This window comes from Caretta caretta, chromosome 5, assembly GCF_965140235.1.
Source record: "Caretta caretta isolate rCarCar2 chromosome 5, rCarCar1.hap1, whole genome shotgun sequence".
NCBI lineage: Eukaryota > Metazoa > Chordata > Testudines > Cheloniidae > Caretta > Caretta caretta.
In genome coordinates, this window is record NC_134210.1 from 69036987 (window position 1) to 69050678 (window position 13692).

Below are 13692 nucleotides of genomic sequence, written 5' to 3' on the forward strand. Positions count from 1 at the left end.
ATTAATGAGGTCACGTGTCTTTCTAATCTGTCTATCATGTACCTATCATTGTAGTATCTAGGTAATTCTGATTTATTGAGGGGGAATTAAAAGGGCTAAATGAGTATAGCCTGGCTACACAATGAGTACTAGGACATGATAATAGGATAACAGTCTGCAAACATCTGAAAGTTGTAAATACCAAGGATGAAGAGGAATTATTTAAGCAGCTACATGTGGGTATAATGGTTAATGAAATAAGACAGATAAAATATAACCTGGATATTTTGATAGTACAATCGAGTAGATGATGGAATAATCTTCCAAGGGTGAAAGACTCATTGCTTGGGACATTTAAAACTAGACTGGAAAATGCATTAGCAAATGTACAACAGGGGAAAAATCCTGCATTGGCAGGGAGTTGACCTAACAGAAGATCAAAAAAAAAGTGGTGATGTAATAGGCCAATATTACATACAAAAACTTAAACAGAGTTAGTAATCTACATAACCAAACAAAAGACACACAGTTTTGCTTCTCTCTTTTATTGCAACCAATCTCAAAGTCAAAACTTTCACGGAAAAATAGAAACTTACAAATTGTGTGAATTGTCTTGTTGCACTCATAAAAAGACATTAAAGAGAAATGATTTGAGTTCTCCATTATATCTGCAATATTATTCACTGTCTTTATTCTGAAAATACTGTTGCCATTTTGGAGTCAATAAAAAGTCCAGCATAATATGTGTTCACATGTATTTATGACATTCCAAGCAAAACTCTACTTAATATTTTTTCCAGATAAATGTTTTCAGCTTCATTTTGAAGTGTCTAATAAGAAAACATTTAACAACTGTCACTGGACTTTGAGTTGATGCTTTCTGTAATTGTCAAGAATTAATGCTATGGGACTGGAATACAGTTTTGGCAGAATTGCACGGACATATGAAAACTGTTCTCCAGGTTATGCTGCATCAGTTCTTCTGGATTAGCAAAACACTTGGACAATAATGGCAATTTGTCAGCTGATATTTGAGCATTTGATATTTTGGATTAAAAGAGTATAACCTTTAAAAAGCAAATACGCAGTGTTATACACCTCAAAAAATCATCCTTTCACCAAATTGCAACAGTCTAAAGGTTAATGCAACTTCAAACCAAAGCTGCAACATCTGTATGTTCAATGGCTGCTTATCAACACTTGTCAAATTTAACTCTTGCAACACATATAGAAAATTAAACTTTTTATGTATTCACTTCAACTATTTTCTGCATATATTATCTTATAAATCAGTTTTGGATTAAAAAACAGAGTACACAATTGCCAACCAAAGTAGTCTTCAAGAGCTTGGGAACAAATATGAAAAGCAGAGAGTACAAGGCTTAAAATACACGATTTAGAGGATGCCAGAATAATTTTTCTTCCAGAGCAATTATTCTCTTCTAGAGTAAGGCCCTGATCTTGCAAAGTGATGCATGTGGTTGGACCCTTATGCCCACATGGAGTCCCACTGAAGTCACCTATGCCACGCTCTTGCTTTGCAGGAGTGGAACCCACATTAGCAACCACACACTACATCGGTGAAAATCAGCGGTGTGGCTTTTATTAATTGAACTTTCCTTTTTACTTGAAATTTCAGAATTCGGTAACATGACAGCGTTATGAAAGAAAACTGGTTCATTCAGAAAGTTTAATTAAAAAAAACAAAGAAAAAACAACAACATTATTTTAAGCTATATAAACATGGCCTTATAACTTATTTCCCACAGCGGGTGTCTTCTATGCAGCATTTGACCTCACAAGGTGGGAATTGGTTATCTGTGGTAAATTAAAGCGCTGTTAGCTCACCTATTACAAAAATGGCAAGGTGCAAAAATTGAGAAATCTATACAACATCTCCTACATGACTATTTAAGGAAAAATCACGCCTGCTGTTCTACAACATAAAACAAGTAAGATTGTCTACGTGAATAACCATTCAATAGTTACCATCATTTGTTAAGGTTTCCATTCAAAAATGAATTTCAAAATAATGATTTTTGTAATTAGCAAAATGTTTAGAAGAAAATCACAATTATTTGTGGATTCTTATATTACTGTGCATCCTAAAATACATGGGTGGTGTCAGTAATATATGGATTAAGAAATAATATGGATTAAGATTAGCTCCCAGTTTCAGCAGAGGCCTATACCGATCAGTTACACTGGTACTAGCATTGAGGTATCACTTACAAACCAAAGGAAACACGCATGACTGAGGCAAAGGGAATAAACAAAAGAAAATAGGCTTAACATCTAATATAACTCAAGCCATCCACAGAACTAGAAGGAATCCACTTCAGGAAATCTGACAAAGGCTTTTACATTGTGTTTATGCGTACAAAAAGGATACAATGCATTTCTTAAGATTTGTTTTCAACATTCGTACATAGTTTTACAGTACATCAAAGTCAGTGTATAGTCAACTCCATTTTACTGTAACTTGTGTAAACTCACAATTATATTGCAACATGAAAGGTTGTGAGCCCTCTTCAATGTCTTTGGGGATTTGCAGATTTTTAGGATGACAATTAACATTCAGAACAGTTACATGAGTCTAACTACAATTAGAGAGTCCAGTTTCTGTTCCAAAATTCCAGGAGGTACCACCAGACATAAAATGTTCATTGCTTTAAAAAACATTAATTTAAAACTTAAAAATAAAATAAAAACCTCTTTTAGAACGATGGACTCTTGAACATATATTTCACAGAAAGCAAAATGACATTTAAAAACATGAAAAGGTTTAAAATATTCCTGCAACATTGTACAACCAAAATCTGCAGTCCCCATTAGACCTGCTGAATGCATTAGTCGAATTGTAGTATCACATAGGTCGTTATGAAGCAGAAGACATACTGGGTGTCCAGCCCATTTGATAAGCCCGTTCCAAGGTCCTCTTGCAATCTTGCAGTACAGTACTGAAGGTTATGTATGGATATTGCTGCACTAGCTGTTCCACGGTTGCTTCATTCACCTACAACCAAAGAAAAGATTCTATAACTCACACTAAGTAAATAAAACATGCAACCCGATATGGAGAACAAGACATATCAGGGTTTGGATTTCTGAATATGAAGCTGCATGACTCATCCTGCAAGTCTTTTTTATGCTGGAAGAGCTTGCAGCATTGGACCCTTGGTTTATAATTTGGGTTATCTGAATGTAATTAAGTGCGGTTGTTTTTTATGACAAAAATGAGAAAAATCACGGCTCCATCATGACAAAAAATGCAAGTCATAAGTTAATACCATTGTTTGTGGTGGAAAATGATAAGGAAAGTCAAATGCATAATCTTTATTTTGAAATAAGCATTCGTTTTAAACCATTTGATAATATTTACCAAACAGATTAAAACCTTTTAAGATCCCATGTGCCACTACCCTGGACACTCAGGGGAGCCAAAATTGTAAACATTCAAAGACTAGAGAATCTTGTTCACGACTGCACTGGTCAGAGTGACAAACACCTTTATTAGGAGTCTTTTCACAGAGCAGTATCCATTCAAACTCTACCAGCCAGACAGAAGCTTACCAAGTGTAAGATTTTCCTGGTGACAGAAAAATGAGAAATTGGCTTTAAGAGTACTGAATATAAGTGAAAAAAAAACCCAACTTTGGGCATGATTCTGATACCCTTACTTACAGCAAGTAATAACTCCACAACTAGCACCTTTGAAATGGTACTAATCAACGTGAATAAGAGTATGGGAATCTGTTAATGAAGAACATAAAATCATATGATTACGTAAGGAGAAAACAATAAGAACAAATTGTATTGGATATGAACATCATATGGTAATATGGGTCAGCACTTCCAAAGATTAAAGAGTGCTCAAAAATATTTAAAAGCCCACACAGCTCTACATATATCTTTGGTGGCAGCTATTGTTTTTAGCCTTTCATTGTAAAGCTAACACAGAACTCAGGTCCTTGGTGAGACGGGCTGAAATGGTAGGAATCAATAATTAAAACGTACAAGACTGGCAGATCAGGGATGTCCCCGCTAGACCTTAACCATCAAAGGTACCACCTTTATTCTTGATTAGACAAGGCAATCAGACAGGCCTAATTAAACCTAACACCTTTACAATTGCAATGCTGTGAGGGGATTAATTTGTCAATTATTTTTAAGCTGATTGCAGTTCATATCACAGAAGTAGACAGCTTCCTTCATCCTTTAGATAAATAAAAGATTAACCTAAGAACCACAACTTTTAGGTACCTTTCTTTGAAATCTTTATTGAACACTCAGGCATTTTACAATGCATGAATATTTCATTTAAATACTGAGCAGCCTACACTGACAGGATGTACCGGTAATACAATCCTCCACTTTTCTAGTGTCCAACATTCAAGGAAAAAAATGAAAAATAATGTTTGTTTTCGTCATTGAGAGTCTTCTTGGAATATTTAAAGCTACAACATCTAATAAAGCTTTTTTCCCTCTCAAAAAACCCAAGAACTCTAGCAGGGATTGCAGAGATTGAACAGTGATTGCACTTTCTGTCAGGGATAAATGAAGACTTTAATCTCCAGTTCTTCTGCTTTGATAATAGAAACACTCAATCTTCATGGGAAGATTCATCTATCTGAGGCTGACTTGGATAGAAAACTGGTTTAACTTCTCCTCCATGTACACAGGAAAAATGCAAGCTCTGTACTCTTTTGGTAAACAGCTATGTTAAAGTAACACCCATGGGTGCTGAAAAACAAGAAGCATCTTTTAATAAATCCAAATGAAATTAGAGGTTGCATCAGACCTCCAAAATATTTGACACTCACTGGTGAATACAAACTTTTAAACGAACAGCAACATTCAGCAGAAATGCTTCTTGGAAGTAGAGTCTCCATAACTGTGTTTGTTACCATTTTGTCCTATTCAGAACAGTCAACAAACAGTTTTCTTTCAGCCAATACCTTTCAGGCTTTCTGCAGAGAGCAAAGATAGAGTACAGAACTCATCATGTTATCATCCCTCACCTCCCTCTCTGGAATACTAAACCTGAATCACTGGATTAAACCCCCCAAATTTCATGATTTTTACATTACATTAATGTAGACAGAATGAAGAAGCTCAGAAAGGAGAGTCAGCCATTTTGACCTTCCTAGCTGGGAACCCAGGAAGCAGAGTTTACACTCATCTAACTATCATTTAACTATCTTTAAACACTAATGTGTGGATGTTATTGCACTCACTCTCAAACAAGTTGGGGTTTCTTACTAGATGTCGTGGTTAGGGTTTAGTGGAGCAATGTGTATAATAGTGCAAACAGATTTTCATATGATAGGGAACAGACAAATTCAACCTAGACACAAGGCACACAGTTTTTAACAGTGGGAATGTGTAACCACAAAGTGGTGGATCTTTTCAGGTCTTTCTATCAAGACTGCATGCTTTTCTGGGAGGCATGCTTTGTTAAACACAAATTACTGGGCTCAATACAGAAGTAACTGGGTGAAATATAATGGCTTATGATACACAGGTCAGATAGATGATCTAATTATCCCTTCTGGCCTTAAAAATCTATGAATCTATAAAAAAGCACTTAACGCTTAAGCCATTAATGCCATATGTGTCTTTATAGGCAGTTATACTTGCTGGCTTTTATGTGCCACAATATAGAAATATCTTATAAGTGGGGGGAAAAACACACAGGTTTGTTAGCAATTGTGGTTGCCAAATGGGCAGACTGTGGTCCAGTGAGTATCAAGAGGACACCCAACTAGGACCACTTGGGAGGGAGTGAAATTGAAGGTTATACAAATCTAGAGTCTGCAGGAACAGACAGTTCTTGAAGGTAATACAGTAAAGCCAGGGGGCAAGCTCAAGCATAAATAGGTCATTACATGTAGTTGGCCTACAGGATAAACCTGAGCACGAAGGGGACAGGCAAAAACACCATGGAAGAAAGAGCAAGAAGTAAATCACCTGTCTCTCAATCAAAATCTGAACATGGACAAAAACTTACAGACACAACTAGTTTCCAGGGCTGTCATGAGGATTTCTAGAGATTTGTTTTAAGGTCATTTGAAAACCTTAATTTTCTTATTCAGACTCTAGATATAAACCTTAGTTGCTACCGGTAAGATTGCAGTTAGGGTTTCTCTTATGTTCATATTTGGAACTTTTAAAAGTCCAGAAAGAAACCACTTTGAGCTTGAAAACTAGCAAGCTTACTCTCATGCCAGAGGAGAATTTTTTCCCCAGGTTTCATGATACATGATGAAATTGTTTGACCTAGTTAAATATTTAGTTGTTAAACACTTTAAAAATTCATTTTAATAAAAGTAATCATAAACATGACAAAATTATATTAGACAAGATAAATCAATCCAGTTTACATCATAGTAAAAAAAAAAGATTAAAAAAACTTTCAGCCATTATAAAAACCTATGTAAGTTCTAGGATGAGAAAAAAACTGTATTTGAAAAATAAGGCCGTAGACTATTCCCTCTGAAACCAAATGGAAATCTTGCTATTTACCACCAGAAAAACTCAGACCAAATCAGATACTAAATCATTAGCAGTTGTAAAGGTTCAGTATCCTACTCAAAGGGATAAATAGTACATTCTCCAAGAGGAGGTAATAGCTTTAAATCAAAAAGATGTCAATCATTTGGTCCTTGTCATCAGGTCCTCTAATGTTAAATTAAGATTCCAACAAGCATTTTCATAATTAAAATCATAAAAAATTAAGCGTCTGTATCTTTGATAAGATGTAATTTGCCTGGCAATAAAACAGAAACCTCCAAAAATAAGTTCAGCACTTAAAGAAAGCAATTTCCCCCTTCAAGCCTGTATGACATTGGACACCGAGGGAAAAATGTGAATGTTTACATCTTCATGTTAAATGTTATATTTTTTTCTCCAACCAACTTTCATTAATCTCCATCAATTGAAATGTCAAAAGAAAGGCTATTAGCTAAGATAAATCAATTACATTATCTAATACATTATCATTTATTTGTATTCCAATAGCACCTACAATGTGATAGGTGCTATCTGCACATAAGGAAAACACAGTCCTTGTCCCTAAAAGCAAGATCAATTTATTGATAGGCCATTCACAGCTGAACATGAGGGTTAAAAAGCTCCAAAGAACTTAAGAAATTAACAGTAAATTCAGGCAGGCCCTCCCCACTCAGGTGTCAAGGAAAATCCAAAAGCCCCTGACATTGTTAGATTTTCAGTAATTCTCAAAAGACTCACAGGTTTTTTAAAAAATGCTTCAGGCAGTGTTCTATATTGGACTCCAGAGAGAGTTTTAATACTATATTCTGTAACTTCTATATCTGGGAATTGTTTCTAGGTTTTTTTTCTCGCTGCCTCCATTATGCCCTCAAGATAAAGTTGGTCAAATACATCATATTTTGATCCAAGAGAATCAATTTTTTATTTAAGCCCCTCATTAGCCTCAAGAATCTTCTTCAGTGAAATTAGGTGCTGCAGCTGAAATACAATCAGCTGAATCTAAAAGTTTTTCAGTGAAGTGGATAGCAACATTTGCCAAGAGCGGACTGCAGTGGGGACAGTGACAGAGGTAATGACAGACCATCTATACCTTTCTGGTGTCAAAGCTGTAATTGCTGAAATCTCTGTATCTATAGAAGTACTATGTTTCAGTATAATTTAGGAGTCATTATAAAATTAAACTAAGTCTCCAGGGACGATAACTTGCCTTTGCTCTGGACCCTTTATGCTGAGTAAAAGGGCAGAAGTGGTGTAAAGGGGTCCTATAAGCTCCAGTTCCAGAATGCAAGAGGATTCCTCTAGTGGACTGTAATAAAAAGCCATAAAGGCTGCCTTCAGAGGACACATTCAAAAAGCCCCAGTGTAAGGAGTATGTCAGGGGCAGGGCTGCAGCACACAACCCTGAAGAGATTCTGGTCCATGCTGTGGCTCACAGGGCAGCCTTGGGAGGCTACTGAAACTTAGACAGGCCCAAGGGCTCTCTAAGTTACACCAGGCTTGGTCTACACTACCAACTTATGTTGGTTTAACTACGTCGCCCAGGGGTGTGGAAAATCCACAAAATCCAAAGCGCAGCTTAACCAGTAGAGCAGTCACGCTAGCACTCAGTGAAGATGCTACCTACGCTGATGGGAGAGGTGGTAGCTATGTTGATGGGAGAAGCTCTTCTGTCAACATAGCACTGTCTACACTGGGAGTTGGGTCAGTATAAGTGTGTCGCTCAGGGGAGTGGACTTTCCATGGAAATGGTACATGCAGCTTTCTCTCTGCATGCTTGATGGTATAATATGGAAGCCCATTTTTCCATGTTGTGAATGCAGAGGGAAGTTTGTCTTTATATTGTGGGGAGAAATATGCCATGAGTCCACAGTACAGAAAGAACTTTGGTTATTGAGTCATGGACTAGATTTTGTTAGACATATTTCACAAACACACAATCTCTCCCATGTTTTAAAGATGAAATCCAAAATTTAGAGGGAAGGGAATTATAGAGTAGTCAAATTTATTCACTCTTCTTCTCCTTTCTCCAGCTTTAGTTTACTGTTTCCTCAATTCAAAGTTTTTTAAAAGTATACTTAACAACAAATGTTTGATTTTTTCCCCCCAGCTAACAGTCGAATGAGTAACATTCTCAAGTGGCTCAATTATAACTGTTGCCTATAGCCACAACAAAATGAAAGATTTCTGGAATCGTTTTGTGTGAAGTGCTATGCATTTGATCAGTTAAGGCAGATATGTTCCACAGAGTTTAAAAGACTGCCCTAATTCCCAGAAGCAGAACCCTTGCTTAGGACTACTTTAATAATAAAATAACAGCACTAACTATATTAGTACAACATTTTACAGTCTGAATAAATTCCCTTTTGGTTTAGACAAAGAACACATTTTGGCTTAACTGATGTAGTTCTTTTACAAAATCATTATGTTTGTGGATTGATGATTAATGCAATTGACAAGTCCTGTCTCCTCCAAAATATTGATGTAATATGATTATCATGACATTCAAACCACTTAATTTTGTACTGCAAAGACCATAGCAATTTATTTCCCAGTTATGCGTGGGATAGGAAAAGGAGGAGGGGTAGAAACTATGTAGAAGTATAAATATGTCTGATATTTTTGTGCGCCAAAATTAAACAAATGAAATACACAAACTCCATAATTAGCTCAAGCACCTTTTGAGGTTTCAGAAAAGAACTGACATCATGAAACTCCAATTGAGAAGTTGTGGCAAATCTACTTGTGGAATATGTGTCCCCTTTTTCTATTTCTTTCAGCTCACACAGAGATGCACAACCCGGCAGGGACAAAGGCTTTGTTGAGAAGTTGCTCATACATTTGAATGCTATTGCCTCAAACAATCACTGTGGTCTCTTGGAGAGGACAAAGGTTATTGCAAATTAACAAAATAATCAATTTCAGGTTTCTGTAGCGTACTTAGTTCTTGAAGAGCCCACATCCCAAAGCTGGCCATGCTAACCATTATCTCTTACATCTCCTGCAATATCAAGTATTACATTCCCATAAATGACAAAGATGTTTCATTCTCAAGTCTCCAGGATCATTAGGAGCCTTTTACTTTTGTTATTTTGTAAGAGAAGCCTTTCCAAAGTGTTTTTGGTTGTTTGTTTTTGTATGTTTCAAACGAAGTAACTAATTGCTTCTAGACACAGATTGTACAGCACTTGAGAGTACAAACCTCAAAAATAGTATACAAAATTATTCACAATTATTTCAAATGAATAAACCCCGCAAACTCCGTAGGCTGTTTTGTCCTTATTTAGAAAAATATTTTGTAAGTGATGACTGCCCAGTGAAACGATGGTATTTATTTATAAACAATGGACCTTCTTTCAACTTCTTGAAATGTTCATACTGATAAGATAGTGATGGCTGTTTTGCTTTGTGGAAAACTATGGATTATCAAAGCTATCTCCTCCGTTCCGTGAGCATATTACTGTAATGTTTAATAAACTGGGAGACATTTAAAAGTAAGTGCAAAAATCAGTTAAAAAACTTCACAGTTAACAGACATCATTAAAAAGTTACTCAGACAATACTTCTAGAAAGTATTCCCTCACTTTTTGTGTTCCATACATAATATTGGTTAGTTCACATTGCTTTTCCCCTCAACAATGGCCTGACCCTGCAAATACTTACCAATGGGCTTTAGATTTGATCACATTGACATGAATAATCCTTTCGATGACTATACTAAGAACTGGATCAGGCCTTTGGTACATGAGTAGACCTATTGACTTGTGTATGCCCTGTAGTAAGTCTTTAAAGGACTGAGTCCTCAATGTATCCCATTGTCGAACTTTGCTGCCTACAACTTGCACACATTTTGGAAATGAAATAGTTAAACTAAAGATACAATAGCATACAGTTAACTTGAATTCTCTTCCCCTGCATTTTAGCAGACACTTTCAGTCATGCACTTAATGGGTAAGCTATTCCAGTTAGCTAAAAAAAGAATCATTTATTGTTCCGTTTTTTAAAATGCTCATATTGAAAATCAAAGGGCAAAATGAATACTTTAAAAGACAGTGGGGTCTTTATCAGGGGAGGGAGGATTGCTGTAATTTCATTCTAATAGGGTTCAGTGGTCTTATGCATCCGATATCTTCATTATTCATATACCTCACCCACCTTCTCTCTCTCATTATTCATAAACAGATATATCAATGGAAGCTCCTACATTTCACGTTACTTCAAAAATACAGAGAATCTTCTTAAATATGCAGCAATGTCATTTGAACAAATTACAGTGATTTAGGGAGAGAATAAGTGCTACAGACTTTTTTTTGAATGGGAGAAAAACAGATTTTGCAGTTCTCAAGATCAAACCATAATTTAATTCTCAAAATGATTTTTTTTAAAGTGGAAGTAATTTGTCAGGCATTTTGCTCTATTTCAAGTTAGCTTCTATTAGCTTTTTAAAATGGTAAGGCCAATGGCTATGCTAATTATATTAAATCAAGACATGGCCCTATATTCTTGTAGTTGCATTGTTGACTAATAATGGTTTGGCCCGGATAAAGATCCAGCACCTGAGATCCTATCGCCCTTCCACTCAGTTCATTTTCAAGCAATCTGTGTAAGTAGCAACAGACCTTGCACAAAAGGTTGAAAAATGTTGCACAGACCATGCTTATTAATATATACAAAAGCAGGAAATTCTTTATACACTGAGGCATCAACCTTGTTCATAAGTTGGTGTTTCTTTACAAATCACATTCTTCATGAAAAAAACACAGGTAGTGCATCCTCATCACACTAAGGATTTGCAGTTGAAATGTGACATCACCTAACCATATTGAAAAAACACTCTTAACAGACTTTTTCAATTTTAGGGATCAGTTTGACCTTTTTTTTCTCTTGTAGTTTCATAAAAGGGTTGGTCTTTTGTCAGTTGTATTGATTGGCACTTTATATGTCCTAAAATCTCAATAAAAGTATTGATGGAAAATATATTTTGCAGATGATCTAAGAAAGCCTCTGGGATAAGTTATATGGTTTCAGAAATATTCCTGTTGAAGATCAACTTAAATTTCTTAAAAACAGAAAGCTTGGAAGAGCCAAGACTATGGTGAATTTAATGAAAGAAATTGGTGTACTCCTTCACAGCCAACTCTGTCAAATTAGCTTCACTTCAGCGTCAGACTGGAGGTGCTGAGTTCTGTCACTATTCCTGGGGGCTGGGTTTTTCAATGCCATTTTATGTATGTTTTCAAGAAATGTTTGCTGCATTTTAACACTAGTATTTCTGATAGCCATTTCAAATAACACCATAAGATTGCACAAAGAATCCAGAGTTGTGAGAATCTGTGATAGGAAACTCACAACCTCTAACTGAAGATTATTATGACAGATAGTCCAACTAACCAAACCGTCAGTCAGGAAAATTAATGAAGTTTTCATTCAATATTTCCTAGGCATCATGCAAGAGATTTTTTTAGGAAAGATAAGGGTTCAGATTGCCATAAGCCAAAAACTGATTGGGATGTTATAAAGGACACTATAGAAACCAAATAAAATCATTAAAACATGAGTTCCAGCAATAAATGAGTTAATTTAATGCGACCCAGTTTGTCACATTTCCCTCAGTTTGAATCATGTTGGATTTTTTAAAAATGAACTGGAATAACTACTTTGTAGGGAACCTCCTGTATCAGTCTAGATGACAATTTAGGGGTACAAGTTTAAATAATCGTGTTTACAAAAAGTAAACTAGAAAGCTGAAGACTTGGGTCTTTGCAGTCACCCTGACACGCTGCCGGAAATTTCAAATAAGGATATCCAAACTAAAGGTTAAAATGTCCAGCTCAAATCCTAAACAGTGAGTGTTGGTGTTTGAAATCCTATCTGTTATAATTTCCCAGAAAATATATTTGGGATCATGTGACTGAAATGACAAAAAAGCATAGAGCTGTTGGCGTAGCATTAAAAACAACTAAATATTAAGGACCTAAAATTGAGAAACCCTCCAAATGCATTCACAGGAAAATTTCTAATGAAGTTTCTTTGTAATGATTCACAAACAAAACTGGACTTTGAATGAAAAACCCTTGTTTAAAGAAGATAAGAAATGCTGACATTAAGGAAACATCGTATTCCCCCCACTCCTTTCTAATAGATTGAGGGTAGCACAAAATAACATGCACTGACTTATAATATTGAAATATACAATGAAGAATTGTTAATGGTAAGATGAAGAGTTTTGATAGCTATATTTTTAATAATTTGTATTTTCATAATTTTGTATAGTGAATGAGCAGATGAGGTAACACTTAGTCTAAGTCCTTGCTGGCATAATTGTAGTTTTCCCAATTATTTTATATAGAATGGCTAATCTGCTTAGTATGTTACTGCTGACAGAACAAAAGTAACGTGTTGAAAGATGTAAGTAAAAGATACACAAACATGTAATGATAAATAAAAGAAACCTTTTTCTGGGAAGACCCAGGGCGAGGTGATACAAAAACAACATGTTGTATGCAGTATTCTTGTAGGGAACTCCACAGACCTGGAGGGAATGGAATTCACCACTAGATACCATAGGTATGCCAGGGGGCTGCAATGCAGCCCATCCATGAGCACTATTTCTGCCTCTGGTCTGGAATTGTGACCATAGCTCAATTCTGCCTCCTATGTGGGGGGGGGGGTTTGAATCATTGGAAGCTCATAAATGTTGCCCCTAAAATCTACCTGTTGGCCTCCCTGTTCCCTCCCTGCTGGTCTATCTGGGGCTGGCACAGAGCTCTTCTTAATGGCATGCAGGAGGTGCAGATCCCTCTGCCCTCACATGGCCACTCTGCCCACAGAAAGGCTATGGGAAGCTGAAGTTGGCCTTGTGTGGACTCCTTTACACCTGGGAGAATTACATCTTATTTCTGTCTTTAGTTTATTAGTGTCTGAACTCTTACCCTGTTAAACAATTAAAAGAGATTTGGGGAATGACTTAGGAGCCTAAATTACATTTTCAGTAGCTACTTAGACACTTAAAGGTATTTAGGTGACCAACTTCTGTGGGACTTAGGTGCCTAAATATCTTTAAAAATCTGGCCATTAGGAGCTTATCTCTCATTGAAAGTCAATGGGATTTAGGTGTCTAATTGCTATGTCACTTTTGAAAATTTTGGTACGCAAGTCATGTAGGTGCTTTTAAAAATCTTTACCCATTGGCAATAAAAGCCA

The 13692-nt window shown here is 36.1% G+C and overlaps 1 protein-coding gene across 1 annotated transcript in view; it reads right to left on the reverse strand.

Annotated features, from left to right (window-relative positions):
* Positions 1 to 508: 508 nt before the first annotated feature.
* The window catches only part of FBXL17 (F-box and leucine rich repeat protein 17), a 497308-nt gene continuing 484124 nt past the window's right edge, over positions 509 to 13692 (reverse strand). Inside the window, exon 9 of the mRNA XM_048849605.2 lies at positions 509 to 2995. Within this exon, the coding sequence (XP_048705562.1) occupies positions 2858 to 2995 (138 nt within the window). The 3' untranslated portion in view covers positions 509 to 2857. The remainder of the gene's footprint in view (positions 2996 to 13692) is intronic.